We start from the raw sequence: 27,740 nt of genomic DNA, 5'->3' as shown, positions 1-27,740 counted from the left end.
TGTCTATAGAATCCAAAACAATCACCTGTGCATTGGTGTCTTTTCTTCACTCTGTATTTTGCCTATTCTGTCCTATCTCAGAGTGGGGCATTTCAGATGAGTGCAGTAAAGGGTGACAGGAGGCTCAGAAGGCCTCAGATAGGAGCCAAGTAGAGATGCGGAAGGAAAGGTTGGTCAGAGGAAGATAGGAGAACTAGAACTTGCCTCCTTTCCAGACTATGAGCCAGCAGGTTTGCTCAGGATAACTCAAGGGATAGGTGTGCTGCTGGGCACAGTCAGGCATACAATGGGAGAGACGGGTACCTCTGCAGGGTGGAAGGGAGATAGAAAACGCTAGCATTATGGTTTCTTGAATGTTGCTCTTTCAAAGGAATATAGATGTGGACAGTGAGAGCAGCTTGCAGGGACAGACCAAGAGAGAAATTCAGACCTGATGTTAAATTTTCCTGTGTTCTCAAGAATTGAATGAGAGAAGTGTTACAAGTAGAGAAGCAGTTCATTTTTAAAGAAAACTTGCTTGTACCATCCTATGAAATTGACTGAAGTCCCAGTATCTGAGGATAAAGATTAAAAGACAAGATTCTGCCTGCTGAACTGGGTCATTTAGCATATATGCCAACCTAATCATTTACCACGGTCTTTTACCAAATTCAAATGAGCATTGCATCATTCCAAGAGCAAAACTTTGACTTGTCACCACCTCTCTTTTGGGACCTCATAAATATTCTATCAAGTTATTCTGTCTGGTGAAAAAAAGGTGATAGATCTATTTTGTCTTTAACAGTGTAAGCCAAAGCTCTCGAACCTGTCATAGCCCTTTGTATATGTAAGTACAATGTCCCTGGGTTGTTTCTACTTCTACATTTTTGATTAAGCCCAAGCAATCTATCTTTCATTTTCTGAAGCAAGAGTTGTAGATGGACTATGTTATCTAATCTTAAGATGTTTTCTGGTGCCAAGGGAGAGCATGTGTTGAGTCTCCTCTGCTTGCAGGTGACTCCAGCTTTTTACCTGTAAACTAGAAATCAGGATCCTGTCATGTCCTCTTTGGAAGAATATCCCAGTCTGATCATGGTCATAGCCAAAAGGAGAAGAGATGACACATTTCTATCTTATTTCCATTCTTCCCAAGCCTCCTCTCTGTACATATGTACTAGAGCTGTCATTTGTTATGTGCTGCAAGTTCAGCAGATGATTGTTTTCGTCTTGGGACGTGCCAAGCACACAGGGCAGTTAATGTCCATGTTTTTTCTTGTGGACCATTTTAATAAATAACTAGAATTTTGGAGCATGCAGTATATGGTTCAGCTGCCTCCACCAGCTGTCTTATGAATAATGTACATATCTTTGATTTCCTTTCTATCCAGGCAGTGGCTGTGTTGGTGCAGTAAATTTTGAAGACATTGACAATGCCGATGTAGACTTAATCCCACTTAACTATGTGCAAACTTCAAAGCCTTGCTACACAAACACTGCACAGTATGTTTCTCTTTTTAGCATGATTTTGATACTGCCTCTTGAGTTCTTGTTACTTGGGAAAGGGGAAAAAACAGTTAAAGATCTGGTCTTGGGCCAAAAGAATGAAAAAAACTGGGGGGAACGCTCCTTATTCTTTTTAATAACTTGAATGAGGTCTGTTAACACAGGAAGAACAGCTTTCAGATTGAAGCTTGAACTTGAAGAGTCCTTTTTAATAACTGAGTCAGTAGTAAATGGCCTACAGTGGTAACTGCCTACAGTGGTCGGTGTAGGTCTGTATAAATCTAAGGGACCATTCAGCCTAGATATACAAAATTAGTCAAGGAAGCTGATACAAAAATAAGCAGAGAGATGTCTACTGAGATGATGGTATAACAGATTTTATCCATCAACTTTCATTATGGTAAGCTTAAATGCAACCTGTTTTGACTAAGTTTGAATTTGTCATAGAAGTAAGGCCTGATTCTTTATTGTATCACATTAGTGTTATAGTTCCAGGGAAATTATGCTCCTAACACCTTGCATCATGCTTTTCAACCAGAAATGTTGATTAGGTTTTTTTCCATCCAGGAGTTGCTCTGTGGCCCAAGTGACATGTAGTACAGAATGGTCATAATGGACTGACAACAATTGACTGTCAGACCAAAAACTAGTCTTCTAATCCTGGGAAGTAAAAGCTGCCTGTGGTAACACCAGTGTGATATACTGTCTTGGTATAATGAACTCTTCACAATTGGCAGGCTCTGACCTACACTGGGATGGAAATCAGAGTATACTCTCCCTCCTGTTGTTAACCTTGCTAGACTAATTGCAGAACCAAGTTTTAAGAACTCAGCAGGCACCTTTCCATTTTTTTCAATTGAGAAAGGTTGCACGTGAAGCTAGTCTGAGCACATCTCCTAGATCATACCCCAAAACACCTGACTTACTGTTTCTAATGATGCTGGTACTACCTAACTCAGCCATTCCTGTAAATGCCCAGCAGCAGGAAATAGATTTGTGTTACATTCAAGGCTCAAGTGGGGAGGACATGGAAGAGAAGGTTCTGAGCTTAGCATGCACCAGGAATTACTGCTGATGCCATTCTGAATAGAGTCCTTACTTCCAAAAAAAATATGTTTATTTTCAAACTATGCCATACTTTCATACTTCAAATGCCTCCTGTTCTTTAGTATTAATGAACAGGTCTGTTGAGTAGAAGTGCATGTGCCATTGTTTGAATGGGCAGTATGACTTGAATACTGCCTGTCGTGGTTTAACCCCAGCCAGCAACTAAGCACCCGCAACTAATGCAGCCACTCACTCACTCCCCCCCTCCTCAGTGGGATGGGGGAGAAAATCGGGAAAAGAAGTAAAACTCGTGGGTTGAGTTAAGAACGGTTTAATAGAACAGCAAAGAAGAAACTAATAATGATAACACTAATAAAATGACAACAGCAATAATGAAAGGATTGGAATGTACAAATGATGCACAGTGCAATTGCTCACCACCTGCCGACCGACACCCCGCTAGTCCCTGAGCGGTGATTCCCCGCCCCCCGTCCCCAGTTCCTATACTAGATGGGACGTCCCATGGTATGGAATACCTTGTTGGCCAGTTTGGGTCAGCTGCCCTGGCTGTGTCCTGTGCCAACTTCTTGTGCCCCTCCAGCCTTCTTGCTGGCTGGGCATGAGAAGCTGAAAAATCCTTGACTTTAGTCTAAACACTACTTAGCAACAACTGAAAACATCAGTGTTATCAACATTCTTTGCATACTGAACTCAAAACATAACACTATACCAGCTACTAGGAAGACAGTTAACTCTATCCCAGCTGAAACCAGGACACTGCCATGTTAAAAATATGTGATTTTTAACTTTAGTCACTAGATGGCCATTGAGTTTGCAAAAGCTTCCTGAATGCCATTAGGAACACCTTACTTTTAGCTAGATCACGAACTTTGAAATTCAAAGGTTTTCACTTTAAGCCTTTCCTAAAATTGTCTTTAGTAGTTTGAGCTGGTATTAAGCATTTATTTGCAAACTTTTGAGAAAGTAAAATGGTAAAACTAACAACTTAATGGTAGGAACTAAAAAGGATAAAAGAGGAAAGAGACTGTTCTGTTTACTTAATCAGGTTTTGTCTTTGCATAGGCCTTTCCTTTCTGTCCTTTCAGTGGTCTTGCAAAGTCCACATCTCTGGGGAAACTACAGAAGAAGTACTTCACTGGAGGAAGCAGAGGGAGAGAAGCTGTAAAAATATTGCCCTCTGTTCTGAAGAAAAGGCACAATGCTGGGCCTTACCACATATAGCAGAGTACGTGCTAAACATTCCTAGTTGATGGGAGCTGCCTTGGAAGTAGCTGGAATTTCTGAGCTCCACCTTAGGTCTGTTCATTTCTGTTTCTTACATCAGTTTCAGGGAGAATGCATATCCTTTTGCAATGCATCACATGCTGTAACACATGTGTGGGTAACAGCACATCATTCTTCACACAGCCTTACTTATTACAGCAGTAGGTTCACAGGCAAAGTAAGGTGCTAAGCATTGTAAGATGGTCAAATTTGACCTGTATGACTACAACCAAACCTATTAATACCAAGCTTTTATGTACATAATGCACCATTCTGATTGTTTTATCTTGCCTCCTGCACAAGTAATCTGATTTCTCACAGCCTTCATCTAACTTTTAACTTCTGCTTGAATTAGAACATAAAATAGTATAAAATTATTATTGAGAAATGTGCTTTAGAAATACAGGACACATAGCATGCAACATAATGCTGAACAGAGATTTCTGAGTTTGTAGGGAAGTTAGCAGAGCTATTAACCCTTAGTTCTGCCTTGTCATACTGCTTTTGCTGTAGAGCGTTGAAGAATAGAAGCTGATGTGTACACTGTGCTGCAAACTGACAGACGTCTTGTCTGGTGCTATTTGCAGCCTATGGTATCATGGTGCATTTATAAGTTTGAGCAACAGGTTCTGTATTACCTTCTCCAGTATTCTCTATGTAATTTTCCTGTTTTTTAGTGAGTGAGGCTATGGGTTTCATTGATTTCTGGCAACAAGGAGACCAACATCTCTGAAACCTAAAAGATTCTGACATCTCAAATCTGTGAAAAACTCAATTCCACCTGAAAAATTCTATTAAGTTTTTCATATTTATTCTCTGTCTATGATTGTCAGACATCAAGATTGCTATGATTTTAAGTGGAAGAAAGAAGAAAGTCAGAAAGAAGACATAAAAGTGATCGCTATAATTTTTTTTTCCACTTTGTGTGTTTGCCAGTAGTTCTGGAAAGATGTGTAAAGGTATTAAGGCTTCTAGACTCCCACCAAAATCCTTGAGAAGTTAGATGTATGCTTTGGATTTAGAAGCCTAAACATGCTTTGGAAGTCTGTAAAATGTAAAAATCTCTTTGTAGATAGTCACTTTCACTCTTTCATGGACTAGCAGTTGCACTTCCTGCCTCTAGCACTTGGGCGACAGCATCAGTGCTCAGGCATTACTCCAGAGTGAGACACTTTTCTTCCCCAGACCATGCAAGAAAGTGGTTGCCATTCAAATTATTAGCAAAGCTGAAACTAGCTAAGAGTCATCTGTCATGTAATTTTGCAGAGACAAACAGGAAGAGTGGTGAACCTGGGCATATTTTGTATGTTACCCTTGTGCCCACCCTCTCTTCCTTTTGGCAGAACAGGAAACCATCTTCTGTTTTTCTTCTTTTTTCTTAAGGAATTAGAAAAAAGATAAAAGTCATGATTTATGCTGCAGTTGAGCCTAAAAGCCCCTAGTATAAAATCAGTGTTGTGAAAAGCTGCTGTGCATATACCCAGCACTCTAGATAATACTCTGAAGTCCTTAGCATGCAATTTGGAAGTTTTACAGATGGGAATCCAGGTGCAGTGTGATTAAGTGGTTTGCCAAATCCCATTGGGAATCTGTAGCACAGTTAGGAATGAAACTGCATGTATCCTGAGCCCTAGCCTGTGCCTTTTTCTTGCCAAACTCTGAGCTTTAAGCCATTGAAATGATGCTTTGCTGAAAATTGGTTTTAAAAAATAGTAATTAGCACAAAATTATGGCCATAGTTCTTAAAAGTTAGGCCGGGACACAAGTGAAGAGTTAGGAATCTAAGTCACTTTTTATCCAGTTTTTCTCTGTGGTTCAGACATGGAATATCTGTGGGAGCCTTCACCACATGTAAAAAGCCACGTCGTAAGTGTTGTGATTCATCTAGAAGTGCTAAATTTATGAATCCGAACTTATTAAGCAAAACTATGTTTGTGATCTGGTGGCAGTCTAGGATGATAAGTGGGCATTTCCCTAAGGGAGCTGTGGAAGTGCTTTTCTTAGGTCAGACTTTTCATCTTCACACTTGACCAAAGATCCTGGTAATTCAGTTCCTCTCATTCGCTTCCAGGCTATCATTAAAGCCTGTCTTGGGGGAAAGGGATCAGTTACATCATCTCTTGAGGTCTGTTCCAGCCCAGGAATGTAGCATCATTCTTAATGTCCTTGGTTTGTGTATGCACTCCTGAATTTGCTTTAGGATGAACTCGTTCCTCTCTTTCATCCTCAGTTATGTTGCAAAGTACGCCTAACAGCTGGAATCTTCTATCATTTCTTTGCCAAGGGCAACATAGAAATCTTTTTTTAAAAAAAAGAGCCAGTCAAAAAATTAGGAAGTTGTTGTGAAAGAGCACTCTGAAAATCTCTTTCTAATGCAGCTCTTTTTCACCAACAGATCTCCAAAAATCTTTTATAAAACCTATCATGATCTTGTCTTACAGCTCAGTGCTCTTGTCAAGTGGACTACATTGTCAGAGCACAGGACTTGTAGGCTTGAATCTCATCTTTTTATGCCACAAACCAGCGAGGTTCCAGATTGAATGCTTTGGTTCTTTTTTGTATTTTCATTGTATGTTGCTTGTGTAGTTTTGTTAGGTATGCTGGACAGCAATTGTCCAGTGGCTCAAGTGGCTTTTGTTGTATTTTTAAATTCACTGATTTTTTTGTGCATATTTTCACTTTCTTGTGGGTTTTTTTCCTACTTTCTCCACTCATCTGCCTACTTTAAACTCTCTTCTTGTATTTGCTTCCTTTTCTTTCAAACCCATGAAGTGTAAATTCCATTGGAATCAGTGAGTTAAAGGTATCTGCTGAACAAGATTTCCTGAACAGGGATAGAATTGAGTTCATATATTTTGCAGAACTGAGACCTCTGCGATATGTTTTAGAAGACTTTGAACTCTGAATTGATTATGTCTGTTTTCCTTGGTTATTTTTTCTTTGTTTCTTACTGATTTGATTATGAATTATTTGCTTAGAATATTTATTTATTTGTGGAAGATGAATTCTGCATTTGGTTTTATAAGTCACATAGCTAACCATATACTAGGTAGGGAAGCAACTGAGAGCTAAAGAGTATGTTTTGTGCAGCCAGCCAGGCTTTCAAAAATAGCTCAGCAACCACACATGAAAACCAGTATTCTGAAAGAGCTCACATTCTGGGTGCACGTTGATTGCTGAGCTCCTGTGAAAATCTGGCCACAAACACCACAATGAAACTTTTAGGTACTGAGCACTTTTAAAAATCTGATCCCCTGTGTGTAACTGCTGCTTCAACCCAAATGTGTATCAAGGAAGAGGAGGACGGTCTGAATTCTGAAGAAACACTGTATTTTCAGCTCTCTTGGGCAAGTTACACAGAGGAGGAAACTTCGCAACACAGCGACAGTGACTTCCAGGAAGGCTCAGACTGCTAAATTCTCTGGACACTTTTCAGAGGCTCCGTGTTATTAATAAGTGAAAATAAGTAATGACCCAATTCATTCTTTCTTGTTATTAACAACTACTTTGAAAAAATCTTTTTCTTATTCAGAAGTGTGTTTTGAACCTAATAATTTTGAAAACCATAGAGAAACTGGTTTTATTGCATCATATGGATTCCCAACATAATCATCTGCTGTTCTCTTTTTCTTAAACATCTTTATAGGTATGTAATTTTGTATAATTCTTTTCACCCCTAGTCACCAGCTTTTTCCTTTGTTGACCTCTTCCCCAATCAGCTGCTGAAACAAGGTTATGCTCTATATGGTATTTTAGTTCTGCAGGTGTTTCAAGGGTCAATGGAAAAAAAGCCTCACACGCTGGTGATGGGGATTTCCTCTAGCATTCATGGGCAGGGCTCTGGTAAATGCTCAGTCTGACAGACACAAATAACTCTCCTCCTTGGCATTGTTAGAACTCCCTTACACCCTCAATGAGTTAGCAGTACTTAGTGTAGTAACAGTGTAGCACACTTAGTGCATTCCAGCGTACATAGCAACAGTTCATATCAATCAGGTATCTGATTATCTGACTCGTGCTTTCCTCTTTTGTGTGTCTTTTGTATTATAGCACAGCAACTTTCTGATTTTCACTGTGGTACTTACTGGAACCTACCTCTTGAAATTTGACAAAAGCAGTTAGGACAGAGATTATGTTTTCTTGTTCCACATTAAAAGCCTCTGCCTCCAGAATTAAGTAAAAATCTGGCAGTCATTAACATTTTAAAACTTGCTACTCATAATTCATCAGCTCTCCTAATACTCGGTAGAGGGCAGTGCTTACACAATACATATGCATTCTAACAAAGTGTTACTTACTTAGCAGCACTTTTGAAGCATCAACTAATTAATTGCCATAACAGTGGTGAAGTAGATTATAGTATTAGTTTTTGAAAGATGAAGACTGAGGAGGCTGAAGTGACTTGTCCAAGGCCACAGAGGTTGTCTGTGTCAGAGAGAAGACAAAATCTGACCAAAATCCACTTCTGGAAGCAGTTGATTGAAATGGGAACTTAAGACATACAGTTTCTAGGAAGACAAAGTCCAGAGTGTTTCAAGTCGTGCAGTTCTTGCACAAAACTGTTCTCTGAAACTACCCTTTATTCTTGGTTTCTCAAGCACATTGGGCAAAATGCTACTATCACATCAGTATATCTGTGGTGACTTCAGTCATATTTCTTCAGTGTAGTCAGCTTCCAACTGACTGTGTGTATGCATCCCTTATCATTTCAATTTACCACAGAAACCTCACAGGCCACAATTAGCTGGGGACAGGACCCTCTGCTGCCTTGCACCTTGCATACTCATTTTCATGGGCTGCCTAAGAGCTTTCCCACAATGCGTCTTTTCTTCAGAAACTGACAGCTTGTCTACCATGTATGCCTTTTTAATGATCTTCCAGTTTGAGTCATTTGGGGGATTGAGGGTGGGGGATGCTGAAATATCCTACTTTGACATTTTCCAAATGAGATTTTATTGCTGGCTTGAAATGCTTCCTTGTTTCTGAAAAGTAATACCCTGTACTAAAAAGAGGGGTTGAAAAAGTTGAAAGCAGAATAAAACTGTTTGAAATTGTAGAAACAAAATGTTCCAGTTCAACATGACTAAAAATATTTCTGGGGAATTACCATTTTGATGGTTTTATCCTTTTAGAAACCCCAAGTCCATTTGTAAATACCCATTCCCTATCCTGCTTTGATCGCTGAGGGAGAAGGTATGAAATGCAACCCAGAATGCTCTGTTCAAAAATCCTGTTGGTCCCATTCTTCGCTCTGCATGGAGCACCTTGTTTTGACTTCACAAGTTCTCTCAGGTATATTCTTTCCCAACACAAGAGACTGTATGCTCTGAGTTTCCTGACATAGGATCGTGTCTGAGGCATTTTTACCACAGGTTATTCTGCTTGGCAAATAGGATCATGGAGTAAAAGAAGGGCCACAAACATGTGACATGTCAGTCTTCCTGGAAGGGAATTTGAGGTGGAAGCCAGCTGCGAGTCTTACATACTGTGAGTGAGACCTGAGAGGCCTATTTTATAATTGCAGTAACCAGAAGAGCTAGTTAATGACTTAATCTGGTGATTTAGTTCTATGAGATTTATAAAACAGTGTTTCTAAGAAAGAGTAAGATGTTAGGAACTCTTTGCTCATAAGTGCAAGGTAAGAATCTACCAGATAGCTTTCACTAGATAGAATTCTTGCACAAAGAATACCTCAGTCGCTTAAGCTGAAGTGCTAGATCCAAGGTTTTCAAGAATTACAAATTATTTGGGGGAATCTTGATTTTGCTCCCATAAAAACAGCTGACATGGAATTTACATGGGAAACCTGGGCATCCAATGCCCTGGAGACACCCTAGACCATCTTTTGTAGACACCATCCCAGATCTCCTGCGGGTCCTGTGCTATAGGGGGTTATCTCAGATACCTTAAGGCATCTCAGATAGCTCTAAATGTCAGTATGGGTGGCCAACTAAATTAAGTCCACACTGTTTTTCCTGAATGCTACCTGGAAATAAAAATCTTCAAAGACATCCCAAGGTGGACATACAAAATAGAGGCACACCAAAGCAGAGGCACTCAGAATCACTACATTCCACTTAAAAAATCTTAAAGCTTGCACAGATTCAACTGTCAACACTGTATGTTTCTTACTGTTGGGACTAAGAGCTGCTAGCATGATAACAAGTGTATGAACAAGAGAGATGTCATGGTTACAGAAAGAAAACTTGATGACGACAGCATAACCACAGAGGAGTTTTGTATGTTGCCCAGTGGTAGCCTGGCACTTAGCTGTTTTCTTTAGCAGCAGCAATCTGGTTTAGCAGCTCATCAGAGAAAACACAGAAGAGCTAGACAGCATGATCCAAAAACAAAAAACCAAAGGGGTATTTTTTTAACCTCAGTTTCTTCTGCTTTATCGCATACATAACCGCAGCATATTTTTTGCATCTTCTTTGCAGGTTCCCAGGAGAGCAGCTGCTTTACTGTAGTGTAAGCTTTCTTACTATCCTGGTACTTTTAGCTTCTCTCTGCCCATCTCTCTTCTCTTTCAGAGCTACATCGTTCCCACATGTTATGAATATACCAGCTTCTGTCAATCCTTTCTAACAGACAGTCTAGAACAAGGCTTCATCTTGGGTCATCTCTCAGGCTTGATTTTTGGGTCACGTTTGACCACTTATGATGCTTTTCTATTTTCTTCTAGTTTTGCAAGATTTAAAGGTCAGACGATTTTATCAGTCAGATGCCTCACAGTGCATAATGTATTCTAATACCTCCACAGTTGTATAGTTATTATGTAAGTTAACTCCAAATAGGCTTATAAGATGTTGCAAGTTAATATGGGGCTTCTTGTGATATCCTTCGCTTTGTGACGCTCACACAATTTCAAGGAAGTCAACAGAATTTCTTTATTACGTGTGAGAGATGTATCTTGGTATGTAGCATGTCACCAGGGTAATAAAACTCTGTTCGCAGTCTGACTGATTCTTTCAAAGTGATACCACATTTTCAGGTTTGCATGAATGCATGTGCTTATACTCACACACACCCAATGTCCATTGTGTCCCTCAGTGGGATCTCTGCACATGCAGGTGAAATTTTCTACAGAGTTACCTAATCTGCACATAACCTAACAATTGTCTAGTTTGACATGAAAAAGCAAATTTGTCTGCAAGCCATTTTGGCCAGTTATGAAAATATGTTCTACTGCTGTACTAGATTTTCAGGCCTACTTGTTACCCCTGCATGGCCACTGTCAAAACAGAGAGCAGATTTTTTACTTGCTCAGCCAACTACTTGGCCATTCCCTATAGGTAACAGCTTCCCAAGTGCTGCAAAACTGCTGTACTGATGCTACAAAGCCATCTTCTCTGTGGGGTCATGTACTGGAGCATGGCCCAGGGAGTGTAGCAGTGTATGAATGTATGGGTTAGTGCAAGGCTACTCCAAAATAAGACAAAGGACTAGATGGTCTTTCTGCTAAATATGGGTACAAAGACTACAACATATACCACCAATGCTCCTGTGGCACGTATAGTTCACCCACAGTCCTTTGTTATAACTGTGGTAGGTAGATAGAGCATTTTGTCATTACCTCGGCTATTCTGGTGAGGAATTTCAGAGCAGTTTCCTAGTACACAAGTCAAAGAATTTTCTGATAAACCACATCTCGCACATGTGTCCAGTTTTGCATCCTGTGCTGAACTTAGTTGCGGAGAAGTAGCTGATCAGCTGTACTGAAACTAATAGCTCTATGCACTTTATAATTAAAGGAACTGTTTATTTTTACCCAGAGTACAGGGGAACCAAAAAATACCTCAGAGATTATTTTAAAGGAGGCACTGTTATCATTCATGCGGTCTGAAGACCTGCAAAACACTAATGGAGGCAAGGTTTACAATCCCAAATATTTAGTTGATTCAGTGGGTGAAACAGCTTGTCATGAGCTCTTACCTCCATGTGTATGGGCTGTCTGGATATATGTATAATTCAGCAGTGTCCTATTTTGAGTTGTCAATATAGAACAGTACTGATAATACTCTGAATAACTTTGTGCTGAAAAAAAGCTGTCATATTGGGGGTTTAGATTGTTTTATTTTTAATCTTCATGGATTATCTCTCTGAATTCATATTAGTACCTTCTTTTTTTTTTCTTTAATTTTGTTCATCTCTGCTTCATCTTGCAGCAATTGCTATCAAAATTTTCTGTTGTGCTACGTCAGATAAGTAGAATTATTTCCTCCATCTCTTTAAGGAACTTTCTTTTTGAATTTCACATTAAAACTTAGCATCAGAATTAACAAAAGGCTTTAATTTTCCAAGATGTGGCACATACATACTGACTCAATCCACTGGTGTACTTGAGCTAGAATTTAAGTTGATGTGTCTAAGTAGTGTTAATAATATTACATATACATATAAATACATTCTTAATAAATTCTAGGGGAAATTTAGAGAACTTTAGAATCATTTGGGAAATCATTTGTGGTTTAAGCCATGAGAAATCACACCTGTTGGCCCAAAGCCTGCTACCGAAATTCCATATTTGAAGCTGGAACCTAAATATGAGCTAAATCTGTGTCACATTTTTAAAGAATATTTCCTTGCTTTTTGTGTTCTATGCGAACCCTGTGACCCCATTTTTTCTTTGAGATTGAATGTTGCTTGTAATCATGAATATCATACAGATATTCAACCTAAAAAACCGGAGGAGGGAAAAAAAAGGAAAAGTCACTAAAGAACTCACTTTTGCCATGTCTAACCAAAGATTTTGGGTCGGATCTTCAGCTAGATCATCATAAAGTTGTTTTGCTGATCGTAAAGAAGCTGTGCCAGTTCATACATTCTAAGGACTACTCATTATATTATGAAGAATTTTTACCCCATCCATCTTTAAGAAACACTAGCTATTTTAGAACTGATCTGTAAGTCATATTTCAAGCCTATAGTCATTTAATTTACCCTTTCTCTACCCCCATCCCCCCTTTAACTTTTTCCTTTAGCACTCCAGATATCCCTGGATACACTGGCAAGGTTCATTGGTCAGCAACTCACCCAGCAAATTCTAATCTTCCATCAACAACCCCATCAATAATTGCACAAATGCATGGGTAGGTATGAGGTATATTTCTCAGCTTGTTCAGAAAGATTACAGGGAAAATCCTAATTGCATTTATTTAGTTGAAGAACAATTAAATGTTAAGCATGACATTCCATTGGCTTAAAAAATACAGAGCAGTTGGGGTTGGATCCCACCACATTATTGTCATGCTAATCTGAAATCCTTTTGAGGTTTTAGAATTTTTCTGGAACATCGTAAGGTATGTACTGGGAAGGTACCTTAACACTGAGGTAAATCATGCTTTTTAAATGTGGATTATTTCTACACTGAGAAATTTTTTCTTTAGCTATAGTCACTAAGTCATGGTTTAAGTGACTTTTTTTTTTTTTGATTGATTGATTGATTGATCTGTGTGTGTTTTGAAAGAGGCCCATGAATGTCAAAGTTAAGAATTCCCAAAGAAAACTGTGTGGTGTTGTGTTTCCAGATTGGTGTTGGCAGACTTATGAAATGGGTATTTGCTATACAAAAATAGTTGTTAAAAATAGGTGGGTTTACTTAGAAGGCAGTGAGAGGCAAACTCATGCCATGGCCCCACACCAATGCAGCCCAGGACCCTGTGTCTATGAAATCCTCATAGTCCCACATCGCTATTGTCGCTACCTCATGAAGTGAATTAGTAATCTTTATTCTCTCTTGCTCTTCCATACAAGGCTTGTTAAAACTATGGGCCAGTGTAAGTATTCAGGTGTCTACCTCTTGTAGGTTTCAAACGAGCCAGACACTTCAGCGCAGCTGAAAACCCCTTTTCCTTTTGTTAGCACAAAGAGCTTCTGACATTGGCAAAGGACCAACCTAGCCTTTCTCCCAGTAGCTTCAGAATAGCTTAATAACTATTTTTTTCCCCTCTCTCCTTTATGATTTTGTGCTTTAGATTCTGATTTGTTGTTATCCATGATCATCTAGGACATGGTGACACTATCCCAAGTTTCCATGTTTTCCTGAGAAATTTATCTTCCACTAACTGTTAATTGGCTTTAGGATTTTCACAACACATCGCACTTCTTTTTCAGCACTGCCAGTGAAAAGTACCTGGAAAAGGCTTGAGGAGCTTTAGGGAGCTGCCTGGCTTTTAAAGAATTCACCTTGTCAAGTGTTTCATCGTTGTGCAAAATGCACTGACTTCCATTTCTGCTGCCCTCCATCCATTCACCTCTGCTCTTTTTCTCTTGTGGTTATACTTAGAAAATAGGCAGTCACCTGTAGTCACGGTTTGCTGTTGACAGGGTATGAAAAGGTGCAACAGAGTCCTGAGTCTCTACAGGCTAATAAAGCTGAACTCAAAGCAGCCTGATGCAAGACTAACTTGCTTGTAAATGTCACAGACAAATAAAAAGGCAAATGCATCTTAGCAAGGATCGTTGACAGACTTCAGACAGATACCAGATTTCAAGAGCAAAAAGACAGGCGCCACTGTGATCCAAGAACGGAAAACACATCTGTTACTTCCTTTTACTTTGTACAGGTGTTACTGTGGGTGTAGTTCATAGTGGATGAATTTTCTTAGCTTTTAATGGATAGCAAGAACAGGGTTCTCATTCTGTGCTAATGGATACTTTCCAGAACCAGGACAGAATCCCCTGACTTTTTTGAAGAAAGGTGTGTAGGAAACAGATAGCAAGCATAACCATACCCAGACATTGCAGACGAGGTTTTACCACCCTTTTTCTGAGCTGAGTGGTACATTGCCCTGAGGGTGGTACCCCTGGTTGCAAAATTGTACCAGTCCTACTTTACTTTCTCTAGGCCTGCTTGTGGAGTAAGGTAGTGTTCACTGACTTAAGATGGAGGATCCCAGCCCTCTGTGAAAGTGCTATGTAAAACTACTAGGGATGCTGGGAATCTCCGCCCCAACATTAGTTAGTGATGCCAGTAAAAGAGAGAGGCTTAACATTTGATTCCTTCCCTTTGTAAAATAAATGGTAAAAAGTCCTGCTGATTTCAGTGGTCGCAGGTCAAGCTAGACTGTAGTGGAGAGGTGAAGAGAAGAGAGGTTATTCCTGAAATTTGGGGTCAAACTACCCCAATTCACCTCCATGTGCTTTTCATGTAGGATGTGATCTCATTCTTACTGTTTTTAAAATGGTGACCCCTTTTTTTCTCTCTTTGATCATTCTCAAGCCATGACTGTAATAATTTCTCAGAAAATAGCAAGTGATTGCATGTGGTGGATGTTTTTATAGCTGCTTTATTTGACATTTCTACAATATACGGTCAGTCTCCTGAAGACAATTATGGGTATCAGAGGGAGTCTCTTGTCTACTGCTAACATGGTCTAAGAACATTTGTTCTTGTCAAAAGTATCAACAATAACAGATAGACCAGGCAGCATGCAACTACTTCTGCTCTGTATTTCTATTGCATGGAGCTTCCACAGTATGTGGGGCAAAATCCTTTATACATGTTTTAAGCATTCTGAACTCAATAGGATTGTATGGGATATAGAACAGAAAAAATACAGTGTCTTCATCTTCAAATATGAATAGTATTTTAATATGTCAAGCTTCATGGATGTATTTTTATTGTATTTTTATTTCCAGGTAATCCCAAGGTAAAGTCAGAAAATTAGGTTTCCAAGTCCTTTAGTGCAATTAAATTCTGGCAGCATTGTTTAGCTTTTGCATAGGAAGGGATGTTTTATGTGTTCTTTTGTTTTGTGTTTAAATGAACTGTCCTTTTCTACCCAGTAAACACAAATCCATTGGCACCATGAGTTGTATGGAAATTTATTGGCCTCACCATAGTTAAATTAAGATAGTGCTAGATTTAGTTTGATTTTCGAGAGAAGGGTTGCACCCTTTCAGCAAGTTGCTTTGGAGATTTCAAAAGCAATCTTTAGGTCAAGAGAAAATATTTTGTGACTGGAGAGTGAGTGAACATAAGACTCTGTGGTCAGTTCTGTGTCAGCCCTGCTTTTGATTAGGTGTTTTGCAGCAGAGGGGCTACACTAGCTTAGGTTGTAGGTATAAGATTATTTATAGTGCCTCTTCTTGTAAAAGATTAGAAACGTATCAGAAGTCTAGCATAAATTGTTCCCTCGCAGACAGTCCCCAGCATACATATTTTCTAATGCCCATCCCAGTATTCTGTACCATGAGGACTGGGCACCTAAAGCAGGCACACCATGGTGCCAGCAAAGTGTTTTTTCTAGGTTTGAAAGCCAAAATTCCAGCATCACCTCAAGGCACCACAGGGCCTTATGTGCTTGAATGCATTCAGCATGTTCATGGCGGTTCTCCACAGACAGTGTGCAGGTTAGTTGTGAAGCAACTGTGTGTGTCCAAGAAAGGCTGAAAAGAGGCAAGAAGCAGAACATACCTCTCTTAAAGCTGCTGGAGGGATCTGTCTCTCAGCATGTTGCATATATCCAGAAAGTAAGATTTAAAATAGGACTATATATAAGACTGTATCTTGAACAGAAACTTAAATTCCACTCAAACTAGCAGATGAAAGCTGAGCACGTTTTAAACCAGCAGTGGGCTGAGAACATTGACTGCAAAGACTGATGTCATTGCTTCAGTAAGTTCAGATTAGTTGCTTTATGTATAAAAACATTTTACACGTGGCATAATTAAAGCACAATAATCTAAGGAGATGGGAGCTGTATTTAAAATGGGGCAGGTTCTCAGCTGGATAACTCGGCATAGTTTTCTCTGACTTTACAGATTGGTTAAGAGACAGAATCTCTACATCTAATGAGTGAAAGCTGTGTGTTAGAAATCCTTTAGATGAATCAAAATTGTAAAAAAAAAATTGCAAGGATTATTTACACTTCACTATACTGCTAGACCAAGCTGAGGAAATTTATAAAAAAATAAACAGTGGGGAGGAAAGGTATTTTTTAAAGTCAGTTTCTAGTTACTTTCAGTTTCTCTGAAAACTTGATCAAAGAGCAGCGTGCTCTTGGGCTTAAACAGCAAACGGAAGGGAAATGCTTGTATCCAAACTATAAAGAAGTCCCTCATTTCACTTAAAATAAACATTAAAATGACAAAAAGCATGTTTTCAAACTGTTTTTCCCATTAAGAAGTTATTTGATTTTAACAAATCTATATTTTGATCCTAAAATTCTGAGATAGTATTCCTTGAAACCTCAAGGAAGCAAAAATTTCATGTATTGAAACAGAACTTTTACAAAAGTAATAATTAAAAAATAGGCACGTGACACATTTAATATAAGGCCTATTCCTCTTTCTGCTGGCTGCAGTAGCATTGCTCTCAGTAGTAAAGACAGAAGGGTATTCTTGCCATCATGTCAATCCTATAAATAGCACCACTTGATTTAATCTGAACCCTTCTGGATGCATGTGATTCATGGTATGGTGAACTGGTTATTGCTATTTTAAAATTTTCTGACTCTTCCACACTATCCTAAAGAGAAATACTCCCCCCTGCCCCGAATATCCTTTCACTTGATACTGCAGCATATGATATAAGATATATGATGTATATGAAAGAGGGTTGCTATTAAAGCATCTCAGTTTTACCTCCAGTTGGAAACCAGTGAACAAATACTTTAGTTCATGGGACAATTCTGCTTTCCATCTGTTAAACCCCTTGCTGAATCATAGATGTTGTTAATCTATATGTGATGTTCATAAAGCAGTCAAATTTCAAGTCACTAAAAATCATTTTTGGATCTGTTCCTTTGAGTTATGGCATCGACACCTAGATGAACAGGAACAGAGTTGGCTTCCGGTGTGTAGTAAAAAAACTGAAAAACAATGCTGCCGTGAGAGAAATGGTTTCCTGGGTAGAATGTAGTTGGTTTTCCTTCTACAATCTTCTAAAGGCTTCGGAAAGTATAGTCTTCTAAAGCAGAGCATTTACATCACGTAAAAGTCACTACATTTGCAGCTTGTTTCACAGAATTTCTCTTTATAAACCGCAGGCTTTGGAAGTTAAATGATTTGAAGTCATTTTGTGTAAAGTAGTTGTTAGCATAGTGACCGTGCTTTTAATATGATCACGTCAATGTACACAGTAAATAAACATGTCTTAAACTATTCTATTTCTTTCTAAATTTCTCTAAATAATATCTATATATTTCTTGTATGCATAGCTACTAAACCCCTTCAAATACATTTTTGCATTATGTTGAATGGATTGATCATAAAGAAACATTTTGACATGGAAAAATAGGCTACAATAGAACAATTATCATAACTCTAGCTAAAGTTCATATCTTTTTAGACTAGATTCTTTTCCCTCTTGCTCCTTTCAGAAATAGGCATTTTAAAAAATTGGTTTCCTTTGGTTTGTTTGTTATTTTATTCCTAATGCTTCTCATCTGCCATCTAGTAAAGGTCATAGAAATATTAATGTACTTCCAAAGCAAGAAGACCAAAAAGCTTTGCTTTCAACATAGCTTAGAGTATGGGGATGCAAATTGCAAAAAATCAGTGGCCTGTATCTTCTCACAGAATTATTTAGTAATGAATATACCAAGTGAAAGAGAAATGTCTGTTGGGTAAACACATAAACAACTTCATGGTAGGAAAATAATATGATATAAGAGGCTGTGGTGATCCTAGCCTGAAATCTTGAAAATGACTGGAGAAAATAAGGTACTTATAGAGGAGACAGAAACCAAAAGCATATAATAACTGGAAACTTTGTTTTGTTTTGCTTTAGATGGAAACATTTTTTATTTAATAAAGTACAATTAAAAATAGAAAAACATCATGATCAAGTAGAGAATTTGTGTTGCTTTCAGAAATTGAGAGAGAAAGTATGATTTACTTGGAGAAGTTTGGCAGAGCAGAGGACAAAACAAAGTTTTAAGTGGGGTATTCCCCTCCACTGGTGGCTTCGGGTATCAGCATCTCTCAGCCACTGCTGTCTTTTCTGTCCCCCCAGCAATGTGAGACTCGAGAGGCTTGGCTTACACTTTAGAACAGGACTCTGTTTTCCCCAGTGCGCGGGAATACAAAGCAGCCCTGCAAAGTGTGTATCAAGCCATCCCAGAGGAGATTGCTCCCAAAATACTGACCTGTCTTGTGCTGAGGCAGGACAGCTGCTTATCATCTCATCCATGGCCCATTTGTACTTAGAAAATGTGATTGCTGGCTTTCTAGTAAGGAGCGAGGATACCCCTTCCTTTGCAAATACTGTTGCGTGACATTTAATGATGGTAAGATGTCAAGACTGTGCCTCATATCTTCTCTGAAAAACAGCAGCTCTGAGACCGACCTGAGGAAATGTGTCTCAGTAAAGACTGAGGAGGAAAATAGCTGCCCAAATCATCCCCTCATTTACTAAATTTGATTTTCATTGGAAGTTTCTTAGAGAAATAGGAATCAGGCCTGAGCGTAGTTGCTTATGGGACCAGACAAAGCCATTGCTGCTGCTGTGTGCTCATTACTTAGTCTAGTAATGAGCATATGTAGTAAGTTTATGACATATATATATATACATGCAGGCCCTAAAAGTCAAAGGCCTTTAGGCACCCGTGTTCCACTGACTGGGGGTCTCGTTTGCCTGCGTGTGCAACTTTGGAGCATCACTAACTCAGCAGCTGGGTAACATTAGAACACTCTAAGTGGTATTCCTCTTACTGTGGCTTATACTGCAAGCCTCAATCAGTGTCCTATCTCTGCTGCCATTAAAAAGATTAATAATCAGGTTCCATCTTCAGATAAAAGGCATTGTATGGCTCCTTGTTGTCACTCTGCATGAAACAAATCTGTATGTGTAAATTATGTGTACACTTATTAGTTTAGGATTTTGCTGTGAATTTCTTCAGCATTCTCACAATTGGAATACAAAATGAAATTTCCAGGACTTCCTAATAAAGATCTAAACCACACAAGTAGCAGTATGAAGGAATTCAATGGAACTATTCACATGAATAAAATTACATTTGTGCAGCTTGTCTCATCTTTGATGTGGCCCTTTGATTCAAGAAATTATCCCTATATAACAAAGTACTTACAGACAAAGCTGAGCACAAGCACATTGCTGACTCTCAAATTTAGAACAGCATACACCTTGCTGAATCTTGTGGTGTAAAGCTTCTCGTTTATATCAATGACCACTAAAAAACCTATAGATCACTTGCTCAACACCACTTAAACTAGTTAACTGTTTCATTGCTGATAGGAAGTCTAACAATATGCAAATATTGTATTTATTCAGCAAAGCAAGGATGTATCTATTAAATCCAGACATTTCCTTCAACAAGAACCTTTGAGTATTCAGTGAGTCCATTACTTTTAGTTAAAAAAAAAATATCTTAGCCTTTCTTCTTAAAAACTGAACTGAGTTTCTTACAGGTCCTCTATGCTTTTTGAAGAAAGAATGTCCAATATATTCTGCACAGGGTAAAAGTAAAATTCTCAGCTGATAAAATTACTTGCAGCTTGCTTTCATGTTCAGTTCACCAGTGACTGCCAGTCAATTCAGGATAAAAAGTCTACCCAAGATTGGAAAGAAGTCCAGTCCAGTTAACCAGGCACAGACCAGAGTTAGGGCTTTCCAATCTGCCTACATCATGCTCTCAGTTCTCTTAACCTGCATCTCCTCCACACACACTCTTTTAGTATGGGGATAAGAGTGCCTTGCTTTGTAAAGAAGTAAGAAAATCAAGGAGGAAAAGGGATAGACAAAACCTAAGTGATCTTACTATTACTCTGTATTGAAACAAAAATGTGAGCTAATTTCTCCTCCTCCAGGATCCACATGCTTGCTATTTCTCCATTTGTCTAATTCCAGCCCTAACCTGAAGGGCTGTTAGTGTGAAATCTCACAGAACTTCCTAGGCTCATTTCCATATTTTTTGGCTGACAGCCTTGTGTGGGACAATTAAATAATTTGGGTAAGCAGTCACCCCAATCAAAATATTTTCCAGTTAATTAGCAGATCAGATATCAGTGAAAAAAGCATATAATTGTATTAGCCACAATCAGTTTGACACAGTAAATATGCTAGTATGTACACATCTCAAATAATGACACAGTCAGCAGGGTGTAAATCAAACTAATTTACACTTAAAATAATTAGAGAATAAAGGAGAAATGACTGGAACGACTGAAGATTTCGTAGAAGGCAAGCCACATCACAAATGTCAGTGATTAAAAAGAGAAGTCTTAATGACAGCCTTGATAAAGCTGCCTAAATGCAAGGTAACTTGAACTATGTACCTTGTTGGTAAACTGGACAAGCTCCAAGCAAAACCAAAAAAAATCTTAAAAATGCAAAAGCATCCACTGACTTCAGTGCTATGTAAATCAGGCTGCAGCTTTCTAATGGCTAAAGGTTAGGTGCATGGAGGCCAATATATGCCTAAAGCAGAAGTCGGGTGGGATTTAATTACTGAAATCAAAAGCTGAGATTAATTCTCTTCCCCACAATATACATCAAACTGCACAATTGCCAGTGCATCCTGAAGTTGACCCTTTGGCCTGAAAGTTCCCTAGACACTGAGGCTGTGTCCACGCTGGTGAATCAAAACACATCAGGGGCCACTTGATGGCACTTGGGTCAAGGAACAGCCAATATGCATACTGTTAACTCGACAAGACTCCAAAACAAGGACGCCATTGGTTAGAAGAATTGGTAACTCCTGCCAATTTCCGAATTTATGTCTGAGATGTTTTTGGGTGGGTGGAGAAGAATGCTGTTCAGCATGAACCAAAATATGCCAGATACCATGCTAAAAATCTGATAGTATAGCTGGTCCAGTTGTACAGCCAGGAACAGTCCCTAATAGCGTTTAATTTGCTCACATAGCCATAGCTGCAGAAATTTGCTTCAGAGCTTGCACAGAGTTACCTGACACAGTGCATACATAAGCCAGATCAAGTTCCAGAAACCAACAATAACAATAAAGAAACAGTTCCCCCAGGCAACCTGTCCCCTGGGAATTAGGATATGTCCTTGGGAAGAAGAGATATGGGTAGGATTCACAACTGCAATGGGAATAAGATGGCCATAAGCCTCAGAAAAGGATCATGGAGTCACAGAAAAATGTAGTGTGGAGTGGAGCTCTGGAGGTTGTAAAGTCCCTGTTCAAAATGAGGCCAACGGTGAAGGCAAATCGTGTTGCTCAGGGCCTTGCCCAGCTGGATTATGAAAAATCTCCAAGAATGGAGACTCCACAACCTCTCTGGGCAACATGTTCCAGAGCTTCCCAACTCTCCCTTTGAGCATCTTTTCCTCATATTGTCTTTGTTACAGTTTGTGACCATTGCCTCATGCCACTTGGCATTGTACCTCACAGAAACATCTGGCTTTGGTTCTTCTGTCACCTTTCTTTGGTTAGTTGAAGACTGCAATTACACCCTCCCATCTGACTCCTTTTCTTCAGGCTAAAGTAACCCAGCTGCCTAGTCCTCAGATGATGTGCTCCAGCCCCACGACCACCTCTGTGGCCCTCCTCTGGACCCTCTCCATTTTGTTGGTAGTAACCTCCCCTATCTCCAGGCGGCTTATGGTTTATCTGGCCTTGTTGAATCCTTTAAGCTAGGAGACTACTGAACTTCCATACCAAGTAAAGGAGATGTGCGAAAGAGGGAGGAAAGAAGGGAAAGTAGCTTCCCCAGGTTGTTTTTGATTAGAAAGTCCCTTATAGACTTTTTTTTTTCTTGTAAAGGCTATACTCCTCAGTAAACAATAGGGTTTTAGACAGACACAGAAAATATGCTAATATGTGTGTGCATGTGTGTCTATATATGTGTGTGTGTATATGTGTGTGTGTTTGTGTTTATCTCCCACTGGCTGGGTGGAAGTGGCTACACACCAAGTGTTTCAGACAGCCCAGCTACAGGTTTTCACCTGCACATGCAGTTCCTGCCTCTCCTTAGGCACTCTTTCCCACATTCCCTTTGTCTAAATTAGAGAAGTGTTTTCCCCTATAAGATGGGGATACCTCAAAATTTGATGCTGCGCTACCTTTAAGGCACTTAACGCTCTTCTTCTGGTTTGGCCTCGAGTGACTACTCATTATAAGAGAATTTACTTACATACTCATTTTTGCACTGCCCCGGGAGCAATATGTTACATTGCAACCCTAAACCCACTTCCTGAGAGGCAGTTCTGTAACATGGATGCTATTTTTCAGCCCAGGACAGGGTATCAATTGACTTGCAACAACTAACCTGCTTCCATACACCGTTCGCTGGCAGTGTGCTATGAATTTACTTTACATCAGCTACGCCTCACTCTAATTTACCTTTCAAGTGAGCTAATGAAATGCAGTGCTACAGTCCAGCCATATTGAAAAAAAAAACCAAAACCCAAAAAACCCACCACCCCGATTCTAGAGTACTGAATAGCTGAGAAAAAGTATCTAATATGACAGACACAGGCTCCCATCATGTTTGTAAAACTTTCCGAGTAAGGAAATCCTGTCAACTTTCAAAAGTTCCCCATCTATCCAGACATTTCAGTTAGAGCTGTGTTTTTGTGTATAATAAATTGCTTCTACTTGGCTGAAAATCATTTTTTAGCTCTTATCTCTGTGATCGGTTACCTCTGCTGTTCTTTAATGGCCTTCACCTCATTATGCAACTAGTCATTAAAAGCTTAGTATCCAGTACAATGGTAGCTTATGTAAAGTGATCTATGAGAGCTTTATATAGGCTTACCAGCCGCAGCCTTAATTTTACTCATTCGTCTTAATTTTTTGTAATCATTTTTTGTAAAAAGGGTATAATGTCAGGCATGCTTCCCTGCTACTGACAGATCCAATCTAGCAGATAATTACCATAAGGAAATTGATGCTTTAGTGTGCAGGGGAGAATTTAATTTACTCAGACATCCTACAGTACAATGCATTCCAAAAGATATGAGGATTTAAGTTTTTAAGAAATTAAATTTCACTATTTAACATGATTACTTATGTTGAACATCATTAACTAGCTTTTTTTTTAACTGTTTGATATAATTACAAGAACAGTTATTTGGTCTAAAATCCAAAGTCGTCTTTAAATAAGGGTTAAGGATCCATGAAGTACAAAAAAGAAGGTTGCATTCTTTCTCTCCCCCTCTCCAACACCAGCCTTCCAGCAACAGCATTAAAAAATCTATAGAGATTAACTGAGCCAATGCATGAACTGTAGAGCTTTTTCCAATGATGTTTTAATAGATCCTTTGTTATCAGCCCATTCCACCTCAACTCCATCGGTCAGGAAAGCCTCTTTAGTCCTATTCACAAATACAAATTGCTTATAATATTTAAAAAATGATAGAACCATGAAGGAGTTGCTGAGATCCCAATTAAGCAAGGTGATTAACTTATGTTTAATTTTGGGCATTTGATTACTTCAACAGAAATCCATGGGATTTAGAATTAGATTAATTTAATTAATCTCTATAAAACTGTTTACTCTCCTTGAGAAAGCATTCTTTCTAACCTACAGAATATATACCTTGCAAGCAGAACTCACAGAGCACAACCAGGAATGCCTAAAAGGTTGGGTCTTTTGAAAAATAAAATTTTAAAATCCTGAACAGCATTCCTCTATGAAGTCCAGAAGCTGTGCTTTGATCACTGAACCTCCTTATTAATAACATTTCAACCAGAGAATTACAGCAACGGCATTCTGTAAGCCTGCTCTTCTTTCTTCTTTGTTTGTTTGAAGTTTTGCTAAATATTTTAAGACAACTTTCCTTCTTTCCATTTGTCATGAGGTTGTACAGTCAGAGAATAAAAAATACAAAACTGTTGAGAGTGTATGACAAGTATCTGCAAGTTGCAGGATCTAACAATAGAATTTGAATAGCATCTGCAGCTACCTCATCCTCGTAACTGTTGCTCAAACAGAGCTAGTGCTGATTTAAAGTATTCTCTTAGGACACATTTTCATTCTGGATTAAAGTGCCTTCTCCAAGGATAGGAGGCCCACATGACACTCTAGAAATGAGGCTGGCCAGAACCTTGCCTGACACCCCATTAGGAGTGCAGTCAGGATGGGAAGGACTTTGCCTTAGTCTGGAACTGGAGAAAGCCCATGGGCTCCTGACCACCCATGGTCTGACGAGCATTTCTAGATGCTACAGAGGACTTCTGATCAGACTGTGTTTTCTCTTAGTCTTTATTATTTAAATGAAAGACATTAAAACCAAAGAAATAATTATTTCAGTAGGGATAGAATAAGGCCAACCTTTGGTGCCTCAGATAATCTACTTGAAAATAGCTTCTGTCTGTCTTTTCTTAAAACGGCTTTGTCAAAGGCACACTCTTCATATTTGCAGAAGAGAAGCTAAGAAACTGTAAATAGGAGGAGGGAATTATATGACTCAGTATTATTTCTAAAATTAAAGGTAAAACCCTGCCATTTTTAGTTACAGCCATAGCTACACAATGTAAAATGGAAAGAGCATAATGTCAGCAATGACATCAGCCCTCACCTCGAAGTAGTTGTTTTTTAGAAGAACTGCACTCGTAAGAATGCCCCAAAATGCAGCAAAGGGCCAGTCAATAACAGCGGAAGTACAGAGGATGTGACAATGTGCTCTTACACAGTCTGAAGGGACTGCACATCACTGGAGTCAACATCTCTCCCAGGTCACAGCTTACCTGGGGGGGCACAGCTAACAGGGCTGGAGGAAGCGAGACAGTGTTGGTGGCTATAGCAGACATTGCCTGCTGCAGTGCTCTGCTCAGGTTATTTCTCTTCCAAGTGCGTAGATCAACTTCCACTGGAAGATATTTTCTCCTCAATTTTTAACCATGATCAAGCTTTGCAAGCAAAATTATTCCACAGAATATCTTAGGAAATTAAACAGAAAAGCAATATTTTAAAAGGAATTATTTCACTTTCTGAAGCTTGCCAAAAGTTCACCAGCTTACATAAAAATCCCTTGCTCTGAGAAGAGATCCTGCCTGGTAGATACTTGCCTAAACACTGAGCTTGGCTTGTCTGTGCTTCAGAAAGAGGGGCCTTGGCAGCTAAGGAGATGGCAGCTGGGGGAGGTACATTTCTTATCTGTGCATACACACCAAGGCCTCTCTCCCACAGGTGTTTGCAGTCTTTACAAAATCCCAGTTCTAAAACTTTGAAAATAAGTAGAGGAAAAACTATGAAATACAACGGGCCCTCAATCAGTATCCCTAATTGTACTTCCTAAATCATTTTCTACCTTAGTCTAGATAGGAACCTGTCTAGTGCATGGCATCCTAACTGTGCCTTTGCTGGGCACTGCATCGCCTGCTCTCAAACATGTGATTGTCTATAGGCACCTTACAAACTTACATATACAGTTTCTGTATGGAGGACAGTGGACACTTACACATACTTACACACATTTCTACTATATGTAAGTATAAACATATATATATAAAAGTATACATAGTGTAAAAAGTATGTACTTTATACACTCTATGTATAAAAAAGTATACAAAGACACACTTCAGCTGTTTACTAAGGCATGCATAGGTGCATGTTGCTGTCAAGTCCAACCCAGCAGCCTTCAAGCCTAGGAAATATGCTTTTTACAAATTTACAAGACTCTTTTTACAATGATTTTTTTTTTCATCTTACACCATCCCCAGAGCTGTGAAAAAGCAGTAAGATTTTTTTATTCTGTTTTGGGTTTTTTTGACACAGAGAAGTGTGTTTTCCTTTCCCCTTGTACTCAGAAGACAGTTTAACCTCACATTTCCAAAAGGTTGTAGCTTCACGCAGAGGCCAGGTGCGGAAATTTTTAACCTGAAGGGTGAAAATTTGAGCGAGTGGTTTAGGTGGGTGACCGAAAAGAGTGGGTTAGAGTGGAAATTATTGCACAACATTAACAGAGACACGTAGGGGGATACCGCTCCTTTAATAGACTGGTTTATTAATGAGAATATGCAACAGGATATGCTGTACCCTTTCAGCATCTAACAAAAATCCTAACTTCCACTGAAAGATAGAGACCATTTTTTAATGTGGTGGGTGCCCTTGCCTTCTTTCTTTCTTTCTTTCTTTCTTTCTTTTTTTTTTTCCTCCCCTAAAAGAGTGAGCAGTTTGATGTCACTTTTTAGTCAGAGAAGGAAAGATGACATCCCCTACACCTGCGCAGAGCCAGGACCGGACTCCCAGGGATTTTCCTGGGAGAGCTGAGTCTCGCCTCTCTGCCTGAGGTCTTTGGGCTCCTGGTGTTCAGAAGATGTCAGGATATCATTCACGAAACAATCCAGCAAAGTAAAAACCCGTGGTCCAGGATACTCTTTGGCTAGAGCCACGTGAGGCAGAGCCGGTCACTGCACACTGCGGGCGGAGGGAGCGGAGCGCAGTTTTGGGTGGAATATGGATTTGAAAGGCAGGTTTGGAAACTATGAGAAAGCGAGTTGCCTCTCACGCAGGGGAGAAGGGCAGACAGCTTCTCATCTTGCTTCTTTCTAAGGAGACAGCAAACACGCTGGCTCTAGGATAAGCCCCCTCCCTGGGTGCAAATGGCAGGCCTACCTCCTGCCAGCCTGCTCCGTCGCAGCCGTACACCTCACCCTGCGGCGGCCTGGCTCCCGGGGAGCTGTTGGGGCAAGCCACAGCCATGACAGTGGCACTTCACCTCAGCCGCCGGGGCGGTACCACAGCCCAGGCCCTGCCACGCCGCCTGGGCTCTCCTGCTGCCCTGAGGGGCGGCCATTTTGCAGCGGTTACAAACCCCGTGCTGGGTACTCACCCTCTCGCGGCAGTTCCTGTAAAATGATGTCAGGGCCCGAACGGGCCTTCACGGCCCCGAGCAGCCTCACGCGGGGCCTTCACCTGCTCCTGCGCCCACAGGCCGGGGCTCCATCGCAGGCACCCGGCGGGCTGCCCCGCAGCGAGCTCAGGCTTGTGGAGCTTGGCCTCCCTCCGCAGCGGGCCCCGGCAGAGCTGCCCCTCGGAGATCTGTGCCC

The 27,740-nt window shown here is 39.8% G+C and overlaps 1 protein-coding gene across 1 annotated transcript in view; it reads left to right on the top strand.

Moving 5' to 3' along the window:
* Positions 1-27,740, top strand: part of SPATA48 (spermatogenesis associated 48) — a 121,116-nt gene that overhangs the window by 53,633 nt on the left and 39,743 nt on the right. Inside the window, 3 exon segments of the mRNA XM_041122831.1 lie at positions 785-826; positions 1,372-1,479; positions 12,798-12,905. Of these exon segments, the coding sequence (XP_040978765.1) occupies positions 785-826; positions 1,372-1,479; positions 12,798-12,905 (258 nt within the window).

The sequence above is a fragment of the Aquila chrysaetos genome, chromosome 4 (genome assembly GCF_900496995.4).
Source record: "Aquila chrysaetos chrysaetos chromosome 4, bAquChr1.4, whole genome shotgun sequence".
NCBI classification, from domain to species: Eukaryota; Metazoa; Chordata; class Aves; order Accipitriformes; family Accipitridae; genus Aquila; species Aquila chrysaetos.
Note: the sequence above shows the minus strand (reverse complement) of the source record. Positions and strands in the feature narration are given on the sequence as shown.